Source organism: Salmo salar, chromosome ssa07, assembly GCF_905237065.1.
Source record: "Salmo salar chromosome ssa07, Ssal_v3.1, whole genome shotgun sequence".
Classification (NCBI taxonomy): Eukaryota; Metazoa; Chordata; class Actinopteri; order Salmoniformes; family Salmonidae; genus Salmo; species Salmo salar.
Genome location: NC_059448.1, coordinates 67926004 through 67952308, shown reverse-complemented (window position 1 = coordinate 67952308; position 26305 = coordinate 67926004). Strand labels below are relative to the sequence as shown.

Sequence of the window (26305 nt, the reverse complement as noted above, 5' to 3'; positions counted from 1 at the left end):
ATAGGGAATAGGGTCCCATTTTGGGATACAAGCTGTGAGACATTGGAGCCTGCAGAGAAACATGCTGAGATACCTATCAGAATATCCTGATGAAACCAAGCTTCTTAGGGGAATTGAACCGCCTTACTGTTGCCGGGCAGATTTAGTTAGTTAATAAAGAGCATTACATTATTGAGGATGTTAACCCCCCTACTGTTGCTGGGCAGATTTAATAGAGGGGATTACATTATTGAGGATGTTAACCCCCCTACTGTTGCTGGGCAGATTTAATAAAGATCATTACATTATTGAGGATGTTAACCCCCCTACTGTTGCTGGGCAGATTTAATAAAGATCATTACATTATAGAGGATGTTAACCCCCCTACTGTTGCTGGGCAGATTTAATAAAGAGCATTACATTATAGAGGATGTTAACCCCCCTACTGTTGCCAGGCAGATTTAATAAAGATCATTACATTATAGAGGATGTTAACCCCCCTACTGTTGCCAGGCAGATTTAGTTAGTTAATAAAGAGCATTACATTATAGAGGATGTTAACCCCCCTACTGTTGCCAGGCAGATTTAATAAAGATCATTACATTATAGAGGATGTTAACCTCCCTACTGTTGCCGGGCAGATTTAATAAAGATCATTACATTATAGAGGATGTTAACCCCCCTACTGTTGCTGGGCAGATTTAGTTAGTTAATAAAGAGCATTACATTATAGAGGATGTTAACCCCCCTACTGTTGCCGGGCAGATTTAGTTAGTTAATAAAGAGCATTACATTATAGAGGATGTTAATCCCCCTGCTGTTGCCAGGCAGATTTAGTTAGTTAATAAAGAGCATTACATTATAGAGGATGTTAATCCCCCTACTGTTGCCAGGCAGATTTAGTTAGTTAATAAAAAGCATTACATTATAGAGGATGTTAATCCCCCTGCTGTTGCCAGGCAGATTTAGTTAGTTAATAAAGAGCATTACATTATAGAGGATGTTAATCCCCCTGCTGTTGCCAGGCAGATTTAGTTAGTTAATAAAGAGCATTACATTATAGAGGATGTTAACCCCCCTACTGTTGCCAGGCAGATTTAATAAAGATCATTACATTATGGAGGATGTTAACCCCCCTACTGTTGCCGAGCAGATTTAATAAAGAGCATTACATTATAGAGGATGTTACCCCCCCTACTGTTGCCGGGCAGATTTAGTTAGTTAATAAAGAGCATTACATTATAGAGGATGTTAATCCCCCTGCTGTTGCCAGGCAGATTTAGTTAGTTAATAAAGAGCATTACATTATAGAGGATGTTAATCCCCCTGCTGTTGCCAGGCAGATTTAGTTAGTTAATAAAGAGCATTACATTATAGAGGATGTTAATCCCCCTGCTGTTGCCAGGCAGATTTAGTTAGTTAATAAAGAGCATTACATTATAGAGGATGTTAACCCCCTACTGTTGCCAGGCAGATTTAATAAAGATCATTACATTATAGAGGATGTTAACCCCCCTACTGTTGCCGAGCAGATTTAATAAAGAGCATTACATTATAGAGGATGTTACCCCCCCTACTGTTGCCGGGCAGATTTAGTTAGTTAATAAAGAGCATTACATTATAGAGGATGTTAACCCCCCTTCTGTTGCCAGGCAGATTTAGTTAGTTAATAAAGAGCATTACATTATAGAGGATGTTAATCCCCCTGCTGTTGCCAGGCAGATTTAGTTAGTTAATAAAGAGCATTACATTATAGAGGATGTTAATCCCCCTGCTGTTGCCAGGCAGATTTAGTTAGTTAATAAAGAGCATTACATTATAGAGGATGTTACCCCCCCTACTGTTGCCAGGCAGATTTAGTTAGTTAATAAAGATCATTACATTATAGAGGATGTTACCCCCCCTACTGTTGCCAGGCAGATTTAGTTAGTTAATAAAGATCATTACATTATAGAGGATGTTAATCCCCCCCTACTGTTGCCGGGCAGATTTAATAAAGATCATTACATTATAGAGGATGTTAACTCCCCTACTGTTGCTGGGCAGATTTAATAAAGAGCATTACATTATAGAGGATGTTAACCCCCCTACTGTTGCTGGGCAGATTTAGTTAGTTAATAAAGATCATTACATTATAGAGGATGTTACCCCCCCTACTGTTGCCAGGCAGATTTAGTTAGTTAATAAAGATCATTACATTATAGAGGATGTTAATCCCCCCCTACTGTTGCCGGGCAGATTTAATAAAGATCATTACATTATAGAGGATGTTAACCCCCCTACTGTTGCCGGGCAGATTTAATAAAGAGCATTACATTATAGAGGATGTTAACCCCCTACTGTTGCCGGGCAGATTTAATAAAGAGCATTACATTATAGAGGATGTTAATCCCCCCTACTGTTGCCGGGCAGATTTAATAAAGAGCATTACATTATAGAGGATGTTAACCCCCCTACTGTTGCCGGGCAGATTTAATAAAGATCATTACATTATAGAGGATGTTAACCCCCCTACTGTTGCTGGGCAGATTTAATAAAGAGCATTACATTATAGAGGATGTTAACTCCCCTACTGTTGCTGGGCAGATTTAATAAAGAGCATTACATTATAGAGGATGTTAACCCCCCTACTGTTGCTGGGCAGATTTAATAAAGATCATTACATTATAGAGGATGTTAACCCCCCTACTGTTGCCGGGCAGATTTAATAAAGAGCATTACAGTTCTCTCAGGCAGGAACAGAAGTAGAACCACAGAGTTTTACCACAGAACCCTTCACTCATCCATTTCTCTGCTAATTCATCTGTCTACTCTGCAGTCCTCTCATTACTGAGCACTGAGTGGAGTCATTAGAAACAAATGGCTCCCTATTCCTACAGTATGGGCCCTGGTCTAAAGTAGTGCACTACAGTATATAGGGAATATGGTGCCATTTGGGACAGACTGTCTAAGTTTACAATGAAATGAATACGGAGTATGTGAATATCCAATTTGGGGAGAATGGAAGGAACTGACAGCATCAAGGTTATTTAGTTTAGTATTGTCAGCTGTTCTAAGCTGGCCTGGACACTCTCTCTCTCTCCCCCATATCACTACCTCCCTCTCTCCTCCCATTCTCTCTCTCTCTCTCTCTCTCTCTCTCTCTCTCTCTCTCTCTCTCCCATATCACTACCTCCCTCTCTCCTCCCATCTCTCTCTCTCTCTCTCTCCCCCATATCACTACCTCCCTCTCTCCTCCCATCTCTCTCTCTCTCTCTCTCTCTCTCTCCCATATCACTACCTCCCTCTCTCCCCCCATCTCTCTCTCTCTCTCTCTCTCTCTCTCTCTCTCTCTCCCATATCACTACCTCCCTCTCTCCTCCCATTCTCTCTCTCTCTCTCTCTCTCTCTTTCTCTCCCATATCACTACCTCCCTCTCTCCTCCCACTCTCTCTCTCTCTCTCTCTCTCTCTCTCTCTCTCTCTCTCTCCCATATCACTACCTCCCTCTCTCCTCCCATCTCTCTCTCTCTCTCTCCCATATCACTACCTCCCTCTCTCCTCCCATCTCTCTCTCTCTCTCTCTCTCTCTCTCCCATATCACTACCTCCCTCTCTCCTCCCATCTCTCTCTCTCTCTCTCTCTCTCTCTCTCCCATATCACTACCTCCCTCTCTCCTCCCATCTCTCTCTCTCTCTCTCTCCCCCATCTCTCTCTCTCTCTCTCTCCCCCCATCTCTCTCTCTCTCTCTCTCCCCATATCACTACCTCCCTCTCTCCTCCCATCTCTCCCTCTCTCTCTCTCTCTCTCCTCTCACTACCTCCCTCTCTCTATCTCTCTCTCCCCCCTCTCACTACCTCCCTCTCTCTCTCTCTCTCTCTCTCTCTCTCCCCTCTCACTACCTCCCTCTCTCTGCCATCTCTCTCCCCCATCTCTCTCTCCCTCTCTCTCCTCTCTCTCTCGCTCTCTCTCTCCCCTCTCCCTCTCTCTCCCCTCTCTCTCTCTCCCCTCTCTCTCTCTCCCCTCTCTCTCTCTCTCTCTCTCTCTCTCTCTCTCTCTCTCTCCCCTCTCCCTCTCTCTCTCTCTCTCCCCTCTCTAGTTTGAGTGACTGAAGGTTATTATAGCAGCATCATTGAGTTGGGCCACATCGCAGAGGAAATTAAATTAAGTCCAGCAAGGGGATCGGGACTTATCCCCAAACTGGGAAACATTGGAAAATGTTTAAGAACACTTTAAAGAACGTTGACTGTGTTGTGTTTTCTCTGTGTGTCTGGGCCTTTAGACGTCTCAGGAGACATGGGAGTCTTTACCCTGTAGCCCTGTCAGTTAGCTCTGTCAGTTAGCCCTGTCAGTTAGCCCTGTCAGTTAGCTCTGTCAGTTAGCTCTGTCAGTTAGCTGTGTGTCTGGGCCTTTAGACGTCTCAGGAGACATGGGAGTCTTTACCCTGCAGCCCTGTCAGTTAGCTCTGTCAGTTAGCCCTGTCAGTTAGCTCTGTCAGTTAGCTCTGTCAGTTAGCCCTGTCAGTTAGCCCTGTCAGTTAGCTCTGTCAGTTAGCCCTGTCAGTTAGCTCTGTCAGTTAGCTCAGGAGACATGGGAGTCTTTACCCTGTAGCCCTGTCAGTTAGCTCTGTCAGTTAGCTCTGTCAGTTAGCCCTGTCAGTTAGCTCTGTCAGTTAGCTCTGTCAGTTAGCCCTGTCAGTTAGCTCTGTCAGTTAGCTCAGGAGACATGGGAGTCTTTACCCTGTAGCCCTGTCAGTTAGCCCTGTCAGTTAGCTCTGTCAGTTAGCTCTGTCAGTTAGCTCAGGAGACATGGGAGTCTTTACCCTGCAGCCCTGTCAGTTAGCTCTGTCAGTTAGCTCTGTCAGTTAGCCCTGTCAGTTAGCTCTGTCAGTTAGCTCAGGAGACATGGGAGTCTTTACCCTGTAGCCCTGTCAGTTAGCTCTGTCAGTTAGCCCTGTCAGTTAGCTCTGTCAGTTAGCTCTGTCAGTTAGCTCTGTCAGTTAGCCCTGTCAGTTAGCTCTGTCAGTTAGCCCTGTCAGTTAGCTCTGTCAGTTAGCTCTGTCAGTTAGCTCTGTGAGCTGAAGACCACATGTCATCCTGCTGATAGGGAAAGAATTCATATCAGCCTCCAGTCATCCATCCTATTGAATTGGAACACGGTGGTCCATATAGACCCATTCTAGAACACAGGGAACACTGAGGTCCATATGGACCCATTCTAGAACACAGGGAACACTGAGGCCCATATAGACCCATTCTAGAACACAGGGAACACTGAGGCCCATATGGACCCATTCTAGAACACAGGGAACACTGAGGCCCATATGGACCCATTCTAGAACACAGAGAACACTGAGGCCCATATAGACCCATTCTAGAACACAGGGAACACTGAGGTCCATATGGACCCATTCTAGAACACAGGGAACACTGAGGTCCATATGGACCCATTCTAGAACACAGGGAACACTGAGGTCCATATAGACCCATTCTAGAACACAGGGAACACTGAGGTCCATATAGACCCATTCTAGAACACAGGGAACACTGAGGTCCATATAGACCCATTCTAGAACACAGGGAACACTGAGGCCCATATGGACCCATTCTAGAACACAAGGAACACTGAGGTCCATATGGACCCATTCTAGAACACAGGGAACACTGAGGCCCATATAGACCCATTCTAGAACACAGAGAACACTGAGGCCCATATGGACCCATTCTAGAACACAGGGAACACTGAGGTCCATATGGACCCCATTCTAGAACACAGGGAACACTGAGGTCCATATGGACCCATTCTAGAACACAGGGAACACTGAGGTCCATATGGACCCATTCTAGAACACAGGGAACACTGAGGCCCATATGGACCCATTCTAGAACACAGGGAACACTGAGGTCCATATGGACCCATTCTAGAACACAGGGAACACTGAGGTCCATATGGACCCATTCTAGAACACAGGGAACACTGAGGTCCATATGGACCCATTCTAGAACACAGGGAACACTGAGGTCCATATGGACCCATTCTAGAACACAGGGAACACTGAGGCCCATATGGACCCATTCTAGAACACAGGGAACACTGAGGCCCATATGGACCCATTCTAGAACACAGGGAACACTGAGGCCCATATGGACCCATTCTAGAACACAGGGAACACTGAGGCCCATATGGACCCATTCTAGAACACAGGGAACACTGAGTCCCATATGGACCCATTCTAGAACACAGGGAACACTGAGGCCCATATGGACCCATTCTAGAACACAGGGAACACTGAGGCCCATATAGACCCATTCTAGAACACAGGGAACACTGAGGCCCATATGGACCCATTCTAGAACACAGGGAACACTGAGGTCCATATGGACCCATTCTAGAACACAGGGAACACTGAGGTCCATATGGACCCATTCTAGAACACAGGGAACACTGAGGCCCATATAGACCCATTCTAGAACACAGGGAACACTGAGTCCCATATGGACCCATTCTAGAACACAGGGAACACTGAGGTCCATATGGACCCATTCTAGAACACAGGGAACACTGAGGTCCATATGGACCCATTCTAGAACACAGGGAACACTGAGGTCCATATAGACCCATTCTAGAACACAGGGAACACTGAGGTCCATATAGACCCATTCTAGAACACAGGGAACACTGAGGTCCATATAGACCCATTCTAGAACACAGGGAACACTGAGGCCCATATGGACCCATTCTAGAACACAAGGAACACTGAGGTCCATATGGACCCATTCTAGAACACAGGGAACACTGAGGCCCATATAGACCCATTCTAGAACACAGAGAACACTGAGGCCCATATGGACCCATTCTAGAACACAGGGAACACTGAGGTCCATATGGACCCCATTCTAGAACACAGGGAACACTGAGGTCCATATGGACCCATTCTAGAACACAGGGAACACTGAGGTCCATATAGACCCATTCTAGAACACAGGGAACACTGAGGCCCATATGGACCCATTCTAGAACACAGGGAACACTGTGGTCCATATGGACCCATTCTAGAACACAGGGAACACTGAGGTCCATATGGACCCATTCTAGAACACAGGGAACACTGAGGTCCATATGGACCCATTCTAGAACACAGGGAACACTGAGGTCCATATAGACCCATTCTAGAACACAGGGAACACTGAGGCCCATATGGACCCATTCTAGAACACAGGGAACACTGAGGCCCATATAGACCCATTCTAGAACACAGAGAACACTGAGTCCCATATGGACCCATTCTAGAACACAGGGAACACTGAGGCCCATATGGACCCATTCTAGAACACAGAGAACACTGAGGCCCATATAGACCCATTCTAGAACACAGGGAACACTGAGGCCCATATAGACCCATTCTAGAACACAGGGAACACTGAGGTCCATATGGACCCATTCTAGAACACAGAGAACACTGAGGTCCATATGGACCCATTCTAGAACACAGGGAACACTGAGGTCCATATGGACCCATTCTAGAACACAGGGAACACTGAGGCCCATATGGACCCATTCTAGAACACAGGGAACACTGAGGCCCATATAGACCCATTCTAGAACACAGGGAACACTGAGGCCCATATGGACCCATTCTAGAACACAGGGAACACTGAGGCCCATATGGACCCATTCTAGAACACAGGGAACACTGAGTCCCATATGGACCCATTCTAGAACACAGGGAACACTGAGGCCCATATGGACCCATTCTAGAACACAGGGAACACTGAGGCCCATATAGACCCATTCTAGAACACAGGGAACACTGAGGCCCATATGGACCCATTCTAGAACACAGGGAACACTGAGGTCCATATGGACCCATTCTAGAACACAGGGAACACTGAGGTCCATATGGACCCATTCTAGAACACAGGGAACACTGAGGCCCATATAGACCCATTCTAGAACACAGGGAACACTGAGTCCCATATGGACCCATTCTAGAACACAGGGAACACTGAGGTCCATATGGACCCATTCTAGAACACAGAGAACACTGAGGCCCATATGGACCCATTCTAGAACACAGGGAACACTGAGGTCCATATGGACCCATTCTAGTTGCATGCTGTTGTGTTCCACAGCTCAGTCCCAGAGAACACAGGAGAGAGGGTTAGGTAAAGATCACTGGCATCATTAACACACACACACACACACACACACACACACACACACACACACACACACACACACGTTAACACTGTAGTCTCTTACAGAACACCTCTTCTTCCCATTGTAATGAGTAGTGAAGTTGTTCAGGGTTTCTGTAATGTCAGTGGACAGGTAGAAACCACAGCAGAGGGTTCATTGTTTTAACGTTGGTAAATGTCAGCTTCACCTCTGCCTATTGGCGCCTGATTTCATCTGTATAACCCAGCCAATAACAGTGGATCAGTGGCTGATTGGACGACATGGCGGTTGGATGAAGACAGATTCAGATTACAGCTACAGAGATCATGATTCATCCATTTCCTCGTCTATATAATGAATACCTGACATTAAATAGCTCTGTACTGAATAACTCAATACTATAGGCCTGATATATTATACTGATTTATTTCTCTATCTCCTCTCTCTCTCTCTCCCTCCTCTCTCTCTCTCTCTCCCTCCTCTCTCCCCTCTCTCTCTCTCTCTCTCTCTCTCTCTCTCCTCTCTCTCCCTCTCTCTCTCTCTCCCTCTCTCTCTCACCTCTCTCTCTCTCTCTCTCTCTCTCTCCCTCCTCTCTCCCCTCTCTCTCTCTCTCTCTCTCTCTCTCCTCTCTCCCCCTCTCTCTCTCTCTCCTCTATCCTCTCTCCTCTGTCTCTCCCCATCTCTCTCTCTCTCTCTCTTCATCTCCTCTCTCTCTCTCTCTCTCCTCTAACCCCCCCTCTCCCTCTCTCTCTCTCTCCTCTCTCCCCCCTCTCTCTCTCTCTCCTCTCTCTCTCCTCTTCCTCTCTCCTCTAACTGTGGTGTCTCTCTCTCCTCTCTCTCTCTCCTCTTCCTCTCTCTTCTTCCTCCTCCTCTAACTGTGATGTCTCTCTCTCTCTCCTCTCCAGACTCCAGATGTTGGAGGCTATCTGTAAACACTGGGAAGGTCCCATCAGCCTGGCCCTGTATCTCTCTGATGCTGAGGCTCAACAGTTCCTGCGCTACACCCAGGGGTCAGAGGTCCTGATGTCCAGGGGGAACGTGGGCTACCACATCGTCTACAAGGAGGGCCAGTTCTATCCGGTCAACCTGCTCAGGAACGTTGCCATGCGACAGGTCAACACGCCCTACATGTTCCTGTCAGATATCGACTTCCTGCCCATGTATGGCCTCTACGAGTACCTCAGGTGAGGGAGACAGTCACAGCCGTAGAGGAGACCGTCACAGCCGTAGAGATACTGTAATGTATAATGTCCTCTACGAGTATCTCAGGTGAGGGAGGCCGTCACAGCCGTAGAGATACTGTAATGTATAATGTCCTCTACGAGTATCTCAGGTGAGGGAGGCCGTCACAGCCGTAGAGATACTGTAATGTATAATGTCCTCTACGAGTATCTCAGGTGAGGGAGACCGTCACAGCCGTAGAGATACTGTAACATATAATGTCCTCTACGAGTATCTCAGGTGAGGGAGGCCGTCACAGCCGTAGAGATACTGTAGTGTATAATGTCCTCTACGAGTACCTCAGGTGAGGGAGACCGTCACAGCCGTAGAGATACTGTAACATATAATGTCCTCTACGAGTATCTCAGGTGAGGGAGGCCGTCACAGCCGTAGAGATACTGTAATGTATAATGTCCTCTACGAGTACCTCAGGTGAGGGAGGCCGTCACAGCCGTAGAGATACTGTAACGTTTAATATGTTCTTCTAATTCTGGGGTCACATTGCTGGGGAAACGTCTAGGTCACAGAGGGGTATGTATCTCAGGTATCAGGTATCATTGCTGGGGAAACGTCTAGGTCACAGAGGGGTATGTATCTCAGGTATCAGGTATCATTGCTGGGGAAACGTCTAGGTCACAGAGGGGTATGTATCTCAGGTATCAGGTATCATTGCTGGGGAAACGTCTAGGTCACAGAGGGGTATGTATCTCAGGTATCAGGTATCATTGCTGGGGAAACGTCTAGGTCACAGAGGGGTATGTATCTCAGGTATCAGGTATCATTGCTGGGGAAACGTCTAGGTCACAGAGGGGTATGTATCTCAGGTATCAGGTATCATTGCTGGGGGAAACGTCTAGGTCACAGAGGGGTATGTATCTCAGGTATCAGGTATCATTGCTGGGGAAACGTCTAGGTCACAGAGGGGTATGTATCTCAGGTATCAGGTATCATTGCTGGGGAAACGTCTAGGTCACAGAGGGGTATGTATCTCAGGTATCAGGTATCATTGCTGGGGAAACGTCTAGGTCACAGAGGGGTATGTATCTCAGGTATCAGGTATCATTGCTGGGGAAACGTCTAGGTCACAGAGGGGTATGTATCTCAGGTATCAGGTATCATTGCTGGGGAAACGTCTAGGTCACAGAGGGGTATGTATCTCAGGTATCAGGTATCATTGCTGGGGAAACGTCTAGGTCACAGAGGGGTATGTATCTCAGGTATCAGGTATCATTGCTGGGGGAAACGTCTAGGTCACAGAGGGGTATGTATCTCAGGTATCAGGTATCATTGCTGGGGGAAACGTCTAGGTCACAGAGGGGTATGTATCTCAGGTATCAGGTATCATTGCTGGGGAAACGTCTAGGTCACAGAGGGGTATGTATCTCAGGTATCAGGTATCATTGCTGGGGAAACGTCTAGGTCACAGAGGGGTATGTATCTCAGGTATCAGGTATCATTGCTGGGGAAACGTCCAGGTCACAGAGGGGTATGTATCTCAGGTATCAGGTATCATTGCTGGGGAAACGTCTAGGTCACAGAGGGGTATGTATCTCAGGTATCAGGTATCATTGCTGGGGAAACGTCCAGGTCACAGAGGGGTATGTATCTCAGGTATCAGGTATCATTGCTGGGGAAACGTCCAGGTCACAGAGGGGTATGTATCTCAGGTATCAGGTATCATTGCTGGGGAAACGTCTAGGTCACAGAGGGGTATGTATCTCAGGTATCAGGTATCATTGCTGGGGAAACGTCTAGGTCACAGAGGGGTATGTATCTCAGGTATCAGGTATCATTGCTGGGGAAACGTCTAGGTCACAGAGGGGTATGTATCTCAGGTATCAGGTATCATTGCTGGGGAAACGTCTAGGTCACAGAGGGGTATGTATCTCAGGTATCAGGTATCATTGCTGGGGAAACGTCTAGGTCACAGAGGGGTATGTATCTCAGGTATCAGGTATCATTGCTGGGGAAACGTCTAGGTCACAGAGGGGTATGTATCTCAGGTATCAGGTATCATTGCTGGGGAAACGTCTAGGTCACAGAGGGGTATGTATCTCAGGTATCAGGTATCATTGCTGGGGAAACGTCTAGGTCACAGAGGGGTATGTATCTCAGGTATCAGGTATCATTGCTGGGGAAACGTCTAGGTCACAGAGGGGTATGTATCTCAGGTATCAGGTATCATTGCTGGGGAAACGTCTAGGTCACAGAGGGGTATGTATCTCAGGTATCAGGTATCATTGCTGGGGAAACGTCTAGGTCACAGAGGGGTATGTATCTCAGGTATCAGGTATCATTGCTGGGGAAACGTCTAGGTCACAGAGGGGTATGTATCTCAGGTATCAGGTATCATTGCTGGGGAAACGTCTAGGTCACAGAGGGGTATGTATCTCAGGTATCAGGTATCATTGCTGGGGAAACGTCTAGGTCACAGAGGGGTATGTATCTCAGGTATCAGGTATCATTGCTGGGGAAACGTCTAGGTCACAGAGGGGTATGTATCTCAGGTATCAGGTATCATTGCTGGGGAAACGTCTAGGTCACAGAGGGGTATGTATCTCAGGTATCAGGTATCATTGCTGGGGAAACGTCTAGGTCACAGAGGGGTATGTATCTCAGGTATCAGGTATCATTGCTGGGGGAAACGTCTAGGTCACAGAGGGGTATGTATCTCAGGTATCAGGTATCATTGCTGGGGAAACGTCCCAGGTCACAGAGGGGTATGTATCTCAGGTATCAGGTATCATTGCTGGGGAAACGTCTAGGTCACAGAGGGGTATGTATCTCAGGTATCAGGTATCATTGCTGGGGAAACGTCCAGGTCACAGAGGGGTATGTATCTCAGGTATCAGGTATCATTGCTGGGGAAACGTCTAGGTCACAGAGGGGTATGTATCTCAGGTATCAGGTATCATTGCTGGGGAAACGTCTAGGTCACAGAGGGGTATGTATCTCAGGTATCAGGTATCATTGCTGGGGAAACGTCTAGGTCACAGAGGGGTATGTATCTCAGGTATCAGGTATCATTGCTGGGGAAACGTCTAGGTCACAGAGGGGTATGTATCTCAGGTATCAGGTATCATTGCTGGGGAAACGTCTAGGTCACAGAGGGGTATGTATCTCAGGTATCAGGTATCATTGCTGGGGAAACCGTCTAGGTCACAGAGGGGTATGTATCTCAGGTATCAGGTATCATTGCTGGGGAAACGTCTAGGTCACAGAGGGGTATGTATCTCAGGTATCAGGTATCATTGCTGGGGAAACGTCTAGGTCACAGAGGGGTATGTATCTCAGGTATCAGGTATCATTGCTGGGGAAACGTCTAGGTCACAGAGGGGTATGTATCTCAGGTATCAGGTATCATTGCTGGGGAAACGTCTAGGTCACAGAGGGGTATGTATCTCAGGTATCAGGTATCATTGCTGGGGAAACGTCTAGGTCACAGAGGGGTATGTATCTCAGGTATCAGGTATCATTGCTGGGGAAACGTCTAGGTCACAGAGGGGTATGTATCTCAGGTATCAGGTATCATTGCTGGGGAAACGTCCAGGTCACAGAGGGGTATGTATCTCAGGTATCAGGTATCATTGCTGGGGAAACGTCTAGGTCACAGAGGGGTATGTATCTCAGGTATCAGGTATCATTGCTGGGGAAACGTCTAGGTCACAGAGGGGTATGTATCTCAGGTATCAGGTATCATTGCTGGGGAAACGTCTAGGTCACAGAGGGGTATGTATCTCAGGTATCAGGTATCATTGCTGGGGAAACGTCTAGGTCACAGAGGGGTATGTATCTCAGGTATCAGGTATCATTGCTGGGGAAACGTCTAGGTCACAGAGGGGTATGTATCTCAGGTATCAGGTATCATTGCTGGGGAAACGTCTAGGTCACAGAGGGGTATGTATCTCAGGTATCAGGTATCATTGCTGGGGAAACGTCTAGGTCACAGAGGGGTATGTATCTCAGGTATCAGGTATCATTGCTGGGGAAACGTCTAGGTCACAGAGGGGTATGTATCTCAGGTATCAGGTATCATTGCTGGGGAAACGTCTAGGTCACAGAGGGGTATGTATCTCAGGTATCAGGTATCATTGCTGGGGAAACGTCTAGGTCACAGAGGGGTATGTATCTCAGGTATCAGGTATCATTGCTGGGGAAACGTCTAGGTCACAGAGGGGTATGTATCTCAGGTATCAGGTATCATTGCTGGGGAAACGTCTAGGTCACAGAGGGGTATGTATCTCAGGTATCAGGTATCATTGCTGGGGAAACGTCTAGGTCACAGAGGGGTATGTATCTCAGGTATCAGGTATCATTGCTGGGGAAACGTCTAGGTCACAGAGGGGTATGTATCTCAGGTATCAGGTATCATTGCTGGGGAAACGTCTAGGTCACAGAGGGGTATGTATCTCAGGTATCAGGTATCATTGCTGGGGAAACGTCCAGGTCACAGAGGGGTATGTATCTCAGGTATCAGGTATCATTGCTGGGGAAACGTCTAGGTCACAGAGGGGTATGTATCTCAGGTATCAGGTATCATTGCTGGGGAAACGTCCAGGTCACAGAGGGGTATGTATCTCAGGTATCAGGTATCATTGCTGGGGAAACGTCTAGGTCACAGAGGGGTATGTATCTCAGGTATCAGGTATCATTGCTGGGGAAACGTCTAGGTCACAGAGGGGTATGTATCTCAGGTATCAGGTATCATTGCTGGGGAAACGTCTAGGTCACAGAGGGGTATGTATCTCAGGTATCAGGTATCATTGCTGGGGAAACGTCCAGGTCACAGAGGGGTATGTATCTCGGGTATCAGGTATCATTGCTGGGGAAACGTCTAGGTCACAGAGGGGTATGTATCTCAGGTATCAGGTATCATTGCTGGGGAAACGTCTAGGTCACAGAGGGGTATGTATCTCAGGTATCAGGTATCATTGCTGGGGAAACGTCTAGGTCACAGAGGGGTATGTATCTCAGGTATCAGGTATCATTGCTGGGGGAAACGTCTAGGTCACAGAGGGGTATGTATCTCAGGTATCAGGTATCATTGCTGGGGAAACGTCTAGGTCACAGAGGGGTATGTATCTCAGGTATCAGGTATCATTGCTGGGGAAACGTCTAGGTCACAGAGGGGTATGTATCTCAGGTATCAGGTATCATTGCTGGGGAAACGTCTAGGTCACAGAGGGGTATGTATCTCAGGTATCAGGTATCATTGCTGGGGAAACGTCTAGGTCACAGAGGGGTATGTATCTCAGGTATCAGGTATCATTGCTGGGGAAACGTCTAGGTCACAGAGGGGTATGTATCTCAGGTATCAGGTATCATTGCTGGGGAAACGTCTAGGTCACAGAGGGGTATGTATCTCAGGTATCAGGTATCATTGCTGGGGAAACGTCTAGGTCACAGAGGGGTATGTATCTCAGGTATCAGGTATCATTGCTGGGGAAACGTCTAGGTCACAGAGGGGTATGTATCTCAGGTATCAGGTATCATTGCTGGGGAAACGTCTAGGTCACAGAGGGGTATGTATCTCAGGTATCAGGTATCATTGCTGGGGAAACGTCTAGGTCACAGAGGGGTATGTATCTCAGGTATCAGGTATCATTGCTGGGGAAACGTCTAGGTCACAGAGGGGTATGTATCTCAGGTATCAGGTATCATTGCTGGGGAAACGTCTAGGTCACAGAGGGGTATGTATCTCAGGTATCAGGTATCATTGCTGGGGAAACGTCCAGGTCACAGAGGGGTATGTATCTCAGGTATCAGGTATCATTGCTGGGGAAACGTCTAGGTCACAGAGGGGTATGTATCTCAGGTATCAGGTATCATTGCTGGGGAAACGTCTAGGTCACAGAGGGGTATGTATCTCAGGTATCAGGTATCATTGCTGGGGAAACGTCTAGGTCACAGAGGGGTATGTATCTCAGGTATCAGGTATCATTGCTGGGGAAACGTCCAGGTCACAGAGGGGTATGTATCTCAGGTATCAGGTATCATTGCTGGGGAAACGTCTAGGTCACAGAGGGGTATGTATCTCAGGTATCAGGTATCATTGCTGGGGAAACGTCTAGGTCACAGAGGGGTATGTATCTCAGGTATCAGGTATCATTGCTGGGGAAACGTCTAGGTCACAGAGGGGTATGTATCTCAGGTATCAGGTATCATTGCTGGGGAAACGTCCAGGTCACAGAGGGGTATGTATCTCAGGTATCAGGTATCATTGCTGGGGAAACGTCTAGGTCACAGAGGGGTATGTATCTCAGGTATCAGGTATCATTGCTGGGGAAACGTCTAGGTCACAGAGGGGTATGTATCTCAGGTATCAGGTATCATTGCTGGGGAAACGTCTAGGTCACAGAGGGGTATGTATCTCAGGTATCAGGTATCATTGCTGGGGAAACGTCTAGGTCACAGAGGGGTATGTATCTCAGGTATCAGGTATCATTGCTGGGGAAACGTCTAGGTCACAGAGGGGTATGTATCTCAGGTATCAGGTATCATTGCTGGGGAAACGTCTAGGTCACAGAGGGGTATGTATCTCAGGTATCAGGTATCATTGCTGGGGAAACGTCTAGGTCACAGAGGGGTATGTATCTCAGGTATCAGGTATCATTGCTGGGGAAACGTCTAGGTCACAGAGGGGTATGTATCTCAGGTATCAGGTATCATTGCTGGGGAAACGTCTAGGTCACAGAGGGGTATGTATCTCAGGTATCAGGTATCATTGCTGGGGAAACGTCCAGGTCACAGAGGGGTATGTATCTCAGGTATCAGGTATCATTGCTGGGGAAACGTCTAGGTCACAGAGGGGTATGTATCTCAGGTATCAGGTATCATTGCTGGGGAAACGTCCAGGTCACAGAGGGGTATGTATCTCAGGTATCAGGTATCATTGCTGGGGAAACGTCTAGGTCACAGAGGGGTATGTATCTCAGGTATCAGGTATCATTGCTGGGGAAACGTCCAGGTCACAGAGGGGTATGTATCTCAGGTATCAGGTATCATTGCTGGGGAAACGTCCAGGTCACAGAGGGGTATGTATCTCAGGTATCAGGTATCATTGCTGGGGAAACGTCTAGGTCACAGAGGGGTATGTATCTCAGGTATCAGGTATCATTGCTGGGGAAACGTCTAGGTCACAGAGGGGTATGTATCTCAGGTATCAGGTATCATTGCTGGGGAAACGTCTAGGTCACAGAGGGGTATGTATCTCAGGTATCAGGTATCATTGCTGGGGAAACGTCCAGGTCACAGAGGGGTATGTATCTCAGGTATCAGGTATCATTGCTGGGGAAACGTCTAGGTCACAGAGGGGTATGTATCTCAGGTATCAGGTATCATTGCTGGGGAAACGTCTAGGTCACAGAGGGGTATGTATCTCAGGTATCAGGTATCATTGCTGGGGAAACGTCTAGGTCACAGAGGGGTATGTATCTCAGGTATCAGGTATCATTGCTGGGGAAACGTCTAGGTCACAGAGGGGTATGTATCTCAGGTATCAGGTATCATTGCTGGGGGAAACGTCCAGGTCACAGAGGGGTATGTATCTCAGGTATCAGGTATCATTGCTGGGGAAACGTCCAGGTCACAGAGGGGTATGTATCTCAGGTATCAGGTATCATTGCTGGGGAAACGTCCAGGTCACAGAGGGGTATGTATCTCAGGTATCAGGTATCATTGCTGGGGAAACGTCCAGGTCACAGAGGGGTATGTATCTCAGGTATCAGGTATCATTGCTGGGGAAACGTCCAGGTCACAGAGGGGTATGTATCTCAGGTATCAGGTATCATTGCTGGGGAAACGTCTAGGTCACAGAGGGGTATGTATCTCAGGTATCAGGTATCATTGCTGGGGAAACGTCTAGGTCACAGAGGGGTATGTATCTCAGGTATCAGGTATCATTGCTGGGGAAACGTCCAGGTCACAGAGGGGTATGTATCTCAGGTATCAGGTATCATTGCTGGGGAAACGTCCAGGTCACAGAGGGGTATGTATCTCAGGTATCAGGTATCATTGCTGGGGAAACGTCTAGGTCACAGAGGGGTATGTATCTCAGGTATCAGGTATCATTGCTGGGGAAACGTCCAGGTCACAGAGGGGTATGTATCTCAGGTATCAGGTATCATTGCTGGGGAAACGTCTAGGTCACAGAGGGGTATGTATCTCAGGTATCAGGTATCATTGCTGGGGAAACGTCTAGGTCACAGAGGGGTATGTATCTCAGGTATCAGGTATCATTGCTGGGGAAACGTCCAGGTCACAGAGGGGTATGTATCTCAGGTATCAGGTATCATTGCTGGGGAAACGTCTAGGTCACAGAGGGGTATGTATCTCAGGTATCAGGTATCATTGCTGGGGAAACGTCCAGGTCACAGAGGGGTATGTATCTCAGGTATCAGGTATCATTGCTGGGGAAACGTCCAGGTCACAGAGGGGTATGTATCTCAGGTATCAGGTATCATTGCTGGGGAAACGTCCAGGTCACAGAGGGGTATGTATCTCAGGTATCAGGTATCATTGCTGGGGAAACGTCCAGGTCACAGAGGGGTATGTATCTCAGGTATCAGGTATCATTGCTGGGGAAACGTCTAGGTCACAGAGGGGTATGTATCTCAGGTATCAGGTATCATTGCTGGGGAAACGTCTAGGTCACAGAGGGGTATGTATCTCAGGTATCAGGTATCATTGCTGGGGAAACGTCTAGGTCACAGAGGGGTATGTATCTCAGGTATCAGGTATCATTGCTGGGGAAACGTCTAGGTCACAGAGGGGTATGTATCTCAGGTATCAGGTATCATTGCTGGGGAAACGTCCAGGTCACAGAGGGGTATGTATCTCAGGTATCAGGTATCATTGCTGGGGAAACGTCTAGGTCACAGAGGGGTATGTATCTCAGGTATCAGGTATCATTGCTGGGGAAACGTCTAGGTCACAGAGGGGTATGTATCTCAGGTATCAGGTATCATTGCTGGGGAAACGTCTAGGTCACAGAGGGGTATGTATCTCAGGTATCAGGTATCATTGCTGGGGAAACGTCTAGGTCACAGAGGGGTATGTATCTCAGGTATCAGGTATCATTGCTGGGGGAAACGTCTAGGTCACAGAGGGGTATGTATCTCAGGTATCAGGTATCATTGCTGGGGAAACGTCTAGGTCACAGAGGGGTATGTATCTCAGGTATCAGGTATCATTGCTGGGGAAACGTCTAGGTCACAGAGGGGTATGTATCTCAGGTATCAGGTATCATTGCTGGGGAAACGTCCAGGTCACAGAGGGGTATGTATCTCAGGTATCAGGTATCATTGCTGGGGAAACGTCTAGGTCACAGAGGGGTATGTATCTCAGGTATCAGGTATCATTGCTGGGGAAACGTCCAGGTCACAGAGGGGTATGTATCTCAGGTATCAGGTATCATTGCTGGGGAAACGTCCAGGTCACAGAGGGGTATGTATCTCAGGTATCAGGTATCATTGCTGGGGAAACGTCTAGGTCACAGAGGGGTATGTATCTCAGGTATCAGGTATCATTGCTGGGGAAACGTCTAGGTCACAGAGGGGTATGTATCTCAGGTATCAGGTATCATTGCTGGGGAAACGTCCAGGTCACAGAGGGGTATGTATCTCAGGTATCAGGTATCATTGCTGGGGAAACGTCCAGGTCACAGAGGGGTATGTATCTCAGGTATCAGGTATCATTGCTGGGGAAACGTCCAGGTCACAGAGGGGTATGTATCTCAGGTATCAGGTATCATTGCTGGGGAAACGTCCAGGTCACAGAGGGGTATGTATCTCAGGTATCAGGTATCATTGCTGGGGGAAACGTCCAGGTCACAGAGGGGTATGTATCTCAGGTATCAGGTATCATTGCTGGGGAAACGTCCAGGTCACAGAGGGGTATGTATCTCAGGTATCAGGTATCATTGCTGGGGAAACGTCTAGGTCACAGAGGGGTATGTATCTCAGGTATCAGGTATCATTGCTGGGGAAACGTCTAGGTCACAGAGGGGTATGTATCTCAGGTATCAGGTATCATTGCTGGGGAAACGTCTAGGTCACAGAGGGGTATGTATCTCAGGTATCAGGTATCATTGCTGGGGAAACGTCTAGGTCACAGAGGGGTATGTATCTCAGGTATCAGGTATCATTGCTGGGGAAACGTCCAGGTCACAGAGGGGTATGTATCTCAGGTATCAGGTATCATTGCTGGGGAAACGTCTAGGTCACAGAGGGGTATGTATCTCAGGTATCAGGTATCATTGCTGGGGAAACGTCTAGGTCACAGAGGGGTATGTATCTCAGGTATCAGGTATCATTGCTGGGGAAACGTCTAGGTCACAGAGGGGTATGTATCTCAGGTATCAGGTATCATTGCTGGGGAAACGTCTAGGTCACAGAGGGGTATGTATCTCAGGTATCAGGTATCATTGCTGGGGAAACGTCCAGGTCACAGAGGGGTATGTATCTCAGGTATCAGGTATCATTGCTGGGGAAACGTCTAGGTCACAGAGGGGTATGTATCTCAGGTATCAGGTATCATTGCTGGGGAAACGTCCAGGTCACAGAGGGGTATGTATCTCAGGTATCAGGTATCATTGCTGGGGAAACGTCCAGGTCACAGAGGGGTATGTATCTCAGGTATCAGGTATCATTGCTGGGGAAACGTCCAGGTCACAGAGGGGTATGTATCTCAGGTATCAGGTATCATTGCTGGGGAAACGTCTAGGTCACAGAGGGGTATGTATCTCAGGTATCAGGTATCATTGCTGGGGAAACGTCTAGGTCACAGAGGGGTATGTATCTCAGGTATCAGGTATCATTGCTGGGGAAACGTCTAGGTCACAGAGGGGTATGTATCTCAGGTATCAGGTATCATTGCTGGGGAAACGTCTAGGTCACAGAGGGGTATGTATCTCAGGTATCAGGTATCATTGCTGGGGAAACGTCCAGGTCACAGAGGGGTATGTATCTCAGGTATCAGGTATCATTGCTGGGGAAACGTCTAGGTCACAGAGGGGTATGTATCTCAGGTATCAGGTATCATTGCTGGGGAAACGTCCAGGTCACAGAGGGGTATGTATCTCAGGTATCAGGTATCATTGCTGGGGAAACGTCTAGGTCACAGAGGGGTATGTATCTCAGGTATCAGGTATCATTGCTGGGGAAACGTCTAGGTCACAGAGGGGTATGTATCTCAGGTATCAGGTATCATTGCTGGGGAAACGTCTAGGTCACAGAGGGGTATGTATCTCAGGTATCAGGTATCATTGCTGGGGAAACGTCTAGGTCACAGAGGGGTATGTATCTCAGGTATCAGGTATCATTGCTGGGGAAACGTCTAGGTCACAGAGGGGTATGTATCTCAGGTATCAGGTATCATTGCTGGGGAAACGTCTAGGTCACAGAGGGGTATGTATCTCAGGTATCAGGTATCATTGCTGGGGAAACGTCTAGGTCACAGAGGGGTATGTATCTCAGGTATCAGGTATCATTGCTGGGGAAACGTCTAGGTCACAGAGGGGTATGTATCTCAGGTATCAGGTATCATTGCTGGGGAAACGTCCAGGTCACAGAGGGGTATGTATCTCAGGTATCAGGTATCATTGCTGGGGAAACGTCTAGGTCACAGAGGGGTATGTATCTCAGGTATCAGGTATCATTGCTGGGGAAACGTCTAGGTCACAGAGGGGTATGTATCTCAGGTATCAGGTATCATTGCTGGGGAAACGTCTAGGTCACAGAGGGGTATGTATCTCAGGTATCAGGTATCATTGCTGGGGAAACGTCTAGGTCACAGAGGGGTATGTATCTCAGGTATCAGGTATCATTGCTGGGGAAACGTCTAGGTCACAGAGGGGTATGTATCTCAGGTATCAGGTATCATTGCTGGGGAAACGTCTAGGTCACAGAGGGGTATGTATCTCAGGTATCAGGTATCATTGCTGGGGAAACGTCTAGGTCACAGAGGGGTATGTATCTCAGGTATCAGGTATCATTGCTGGGGAAACGTCCAGGTCACAGAGGGGTATGTATCTCAGGTATCAGGTATCATTGCTGGGGAAACGTCCAGGTCACAGAGGGGTATGTATCTCAGGTATCAGGTATCATTGCTGGGGAAACGTCTAGGTCACAGAGGGGTATGTATCTCAGGTATCAGGTATCATTGCTGGGGGAAACGTCCAGGTCACAGAGGGGTATGTATCTCAGGTATCAGGTATCATTGCTGGGGAAACGTCTAGGTCACAGAGGGGTATGTATCTCAGGTATCAGGTATCATTGCTGGGGAAACGTCCAGGTCACAGAGGGGTATGTATCTCAGGTATCAGGTATCATTGCTGGGGAAACGTCTAGGTCACAGAGGGGTATGTATCTCAGGTATCAGGTATCATTGCTGGGGAAACGTCCAGGTCACAGAGGGGTATGTATCTCAGGTATCAGGTATCATTGCTGGGGAAACGTCTAGGTCACAGAGGGGTATGTATCTCAGGTATCAGGTATCATTGCTGGGGAAACGTCTAGGTCACAGAGGGGTATGTATCTCAGGTATCAGGTATCATTGCTGGGGAAACGTCTAGGTCACAGAGGGGTATGTATCTCAGGTATCAGGTATCATTGCTGGGGAAACGTCCAGGTCACAGAGGGGTATGTATCTCAGGTATCAGGTATCATTGCTGGGGAAACGTCTAGGTCACAGAGGGGTATGTATCTCAGGTATCAGGTATCATTGCTGGGGAAACGTCCAGGTCACAGAGGGGTATGTATCTCAGGTATCAGGTATCATTGCTGGGGAAACGTCTAGGTCACAGAGGGGTATGTATCTCAGGTATCAGGTATCATTGCTGGGGAAACGTCTAGGTCACAGAGGGGTATGTATCTCAGGTATCAGGTATCATTGCTGGGGAAACGTCTAGGTCACAGAGGGGTATGTATCTCAGGTATCAGGTATCATTGCTGGGGAAACGTCTAGGTCACAGAGGGGTATGTATCTCAGGTATCAGGTATCATTGCTGGGGAAACGTCTAGGTCACAGAGGGGTATGTATCTCAGGTATCAGGTATCATTGCTGGGGAAACGTCCAGGTCACAGAGGGGTATGTATCTCAGGTATCAGGTATCATTGCTGGGGGAAACGTCTAGGTCACAGAGGGGTATGTATCTCAGGTATCAGGTATCATTGCTGGGGAAACGTCTAGGTCACAGAGGGGTATGTATCTCAGGTATCAGGTATCATTGCTGGGGAAACGTCCAGGTCACAGAGGGGTATGTATCTCAGGTATCAGGTATCATTGCTGGGGAAACGTCCAGGTCACAGAGGGGTATGTATCTCAGGTATCAGGTATCATTGCTGGGGAAACGTCTAGGTCACAGAGGGGGTATGTATCTCAGGTATCAGGTATCATTGCTGGGGAAACGTCTAGGTCACAGAGGGGTATGTATCTCAGGTATCAGGTATCATTGCTGGGGAAACGTCCAGGTCACAGAGGGGTATGTATCTCAGGTATCAGGTATCATTGCTGGGGAAACGTCTAGGTCACAGAGGGGTATGTATCTCAGGTATCAGGTATCATTGCTGGGGAAACGTCTAGGTCACAGAGGGGTATGTATCTCAGGTATCAGGTATCATTGCTGGGGAAACGTCCAGGTCACAGAGGGGTATGTATCTCAGGTATCAGGTATCATTGCTGGGGAAACGTCCAGGTCACAGAGGGGTATGTATCTCAGGTATCAGGTATCATTGCTGGGGAAACGTCCAGGTCACAGAGGGGTATGTATCTCAGGTATCAGGTATCATTGCTGGGGAAACGTCTAGGTCACAGAGGGGTATGTATCTCAGGTATCAGGTATCATTGCTGGGGAAACGTTCTAGGTCACAGAGGGGTATGTATCTCAGGTATCAGGTATCATTGCTGGGGGAAACGTCTAGGTCACAGAGGGGTATGTATCTCAGGTATCAGGTATCATTGCTGGGGAAACGTCTAGGTCACAGAGGGGTATGTATCTCAGGTATCAGGTATCATTGCTGGGGAAACGTCTAGGTCACAGAGGGGTATGTATCTCAGGTATCAGGTATCATTGCTGGGGAAACGTCCAGGTCACAGAGGGGTATGTATCTCAGGTATCAGGTATCATTGCTGGGGAAACGTCCAGGTCACAGAGGGGTATGTATCTCAGGTATCAGGTATCATTGCTGGGGAAACTCTCAGGTCACAGAGGGGTATGTATCTCAGGTATCAGGTATCATTGCTGGGGAAACGTCTAGGTCACAGAGGGGTATGTATCTCAGGTATCAGGTATCATTGCTGGGGAAACGTCCAGGTCACAGAGGGGTATGTATCTCAGGTATCAGGTATCATTGCTGGGGAAACGTCTAGGTCACAGAGGGGTATGTATCTCAGGTATCAGGTATCATTGCTGGGGAAACGTCTAGGTCACAGAGGGGTATGTATCTCAGGTATCAGGTATCATTGCTGGGGAAACGTCTAGGTCACAGAGGGGTATGTATCTCAGGTATCAGGTATCATTGCTGGGGAAACGTCTAGGTCACAGAGGGGTATGTATCTCAGGTATCAGGTATCATTGCTGGGGAAACGTCTAGGTCACAGAGGGGTATGTATCTCAGGTATCAGGTATCATTGCTGGGGAAACGTCTAGGTCACAGAGGGGTATGTATCTCAGGTATCAGGTATCATTGCTGGGGGAAACGTCTAGGTCACAGAGGGGTATGTATCTCAGGTATCAGGTATCATTGCTGGGGAAACGCTCTAGGTCACAGAGGGGTATGTATCTCAGGTATCAGGTATCATTGCTGGGGAAACGTCTAGGTCACAGAGGGGTATGTATCTCAGGTATCAGGTATCATTGCTGGGGAAACGTCTAGGTCACAGAGGGGTATGTATCTCAGGTATCAGGTATCATTGCTGGGGAAACGTCTAGGTCACAGAGGGGTATGTATCTCAGGTATCAGGTATCATTGCTGGGGAAACGTCTAGGTCACAGAGGGGTATGTATCTCAGGTATCAGGTATCATTGCTGGGGAAACGTCCAGGTCACAGAGGGGTATGTATCTCAGGTATCAGGTATCATTGCTGGGGAAACGTCTAGGTCACAGAGGGGTATGTATCTCAGGTATCAGGTATCATTGCTGGGGAAACGTCCAGGTCACAGAGGGGTATGTATCTCAGGTATCAGGTATCATTGCTGGGGAAACCGTCTAGGTCACAGAGGGGTATGTATCTCAGGTATCAGGTATCATTGCTGGGGAAACGTCTAGGTCACAGAGGGGTATGTATCTCAGGTATCAGGTATCATTGCTGGGGAAACGTCTAGGTCACAGAGGGGTATGTATCTCAGGTATCAGGTATCATTGCTGGGGAAACGTCTAGGTCACAGAGGGGTATGTATCTCAGGTATCAGGTATCATTGCTGGGGAAACGTCCAGGTCACAGAGGGGTATGTATCTCAGGTATCAGGTATCATTGCTGGGGAAACGTCTAGGTCACAGAGGGGTATGTATCTCAGGTATCAGGTATCATTGCTGGGGAAACGTCTAGGTCACAGAGGGGTATGTATCTCAGGTATCAGGTATCATTGCTGGGGAAACGTCCAGGTCACAGAGGGGTATGTATCTCAGGTATCAGGTATCATTGCTGGGGAAACGTCCAGGTCACAGAGGGGTATGTATCTCAGGTATCAGGTATCATTGCTGGGGAAACGTCTAGGTCACAGAGGGGTATGTATCTCAGGTATCAGGTATCATTGCTGGGGAAACGTCTAGGTCACAGAGGGGTATGTATCTCAGGTATCAGGTATCATTGCTGGGGAAACGTCTAGGTCACAGAGGGGTATGTATCTCAGGTATCAGGTATCATTGCTGGGGAAACGTCTAGGTCACAGAGGGGTATGTATCTCAGGTATCAGGTATCATTGCTGGGGAAACGTCCAGGTCACAGAGGGGTATGTATCTCAGGTATCAGGTATCATTGCTGGGGAAACGTCTAGGTCACAGAGGGGTATGTATCTCAGGTATCAGGTATCATTGCTGGGGAAACGTCTAGGTCACAGAGGGGTATGTATCTCAGGTATCAGGTATCATTGCTGGGGAAACGTCTAGGTCACAGAGGGGTATGTATCTCAGGTATCAGGTATCATTGCTGGGGAAACGTCTAGGTCACAGAGGGGTATGTATCTCAGGTATCAGGTATCATTGCTGGGGAAACGTCCAGGTCACAGAGGGGTATGTATCTCAGGTATCAGGTATCATTGCTGGGGAAACGTCTAGGTCACAGAGGGGTATGTATCTCAGGTATCAGGTATCATTGCTGGGGAAACGTCTAGGTCACAGAGGGGTATGTATCTCAGGTATCAGGTATCATTGCTGGGGAAACGTCCAGGTCACAGAGGGGTATGTATCTCAGGTATCAGGTATCATTGCTGGGGAAACGTCTAGGTCACAGAGGGGTATGTATCTCAGGTATCAGGTATCATTGCTGGGGAAACGTCCAGGTCACAGAGGGGTATGTATCTCAGGTATCAGGTATCATTGCTGGGGAAACGTCCAGGTCACAGAGGGGTATGTATCTCAGGTATCAGGTATCATTGCTGGGGAAACGTCTAGGTCACAGAGGGGTATGTATCTCAGGTATCAGGTATCATTGCTGGGGAAACGTCTAGGTCACAGAGGGGTATGTATCTCAGGTATCAGGTATCATTGCTGGGGAAACGTCCAGGTCACAGAGGGGTATGTATCTCAGGTATCAGGTATCATTGCTGGGGAAACGTCTAGGTCACAGAGGGGTATGTATCTCAGGTATCAGGTATCATTGCTGGGGAAACGTCCAGGTCACAGAGGGGTATGTATCTCAGGTATCAGGTATCATTGCTGGGGAAACGTCTAGGTCACAGAGGGGTATGTATCTCAGGTATCAGGTATCATTGCTGGGGAAACGTCTAGGTC

General features: G+C 47.9%; 1 protein-coding gene across 2 annotated transcripts in view; it reads left to right on the top strand.

Moving 5' to 3' along the window:
- Positions 1–26305, top strand: part of LOC106598122 (LARGE xylosyl- and glucuronyltransferase 1) — a 199091-nt gene that overhangs the window by 163101 nt on the left and 9685 nt on the right. For both annotated transcript variants that reach the window (XM_045722497.1, XM_045722496.1), the window contains exon 12: positions 9041–9319. In XM_045722497.1, the coding sequence (XP_045578453.1) occupies positions 9041–9319 (279 nt within the window). The remainder of the gene's footprint in view (positions 1–9040; positions 9320–26305) is intronic.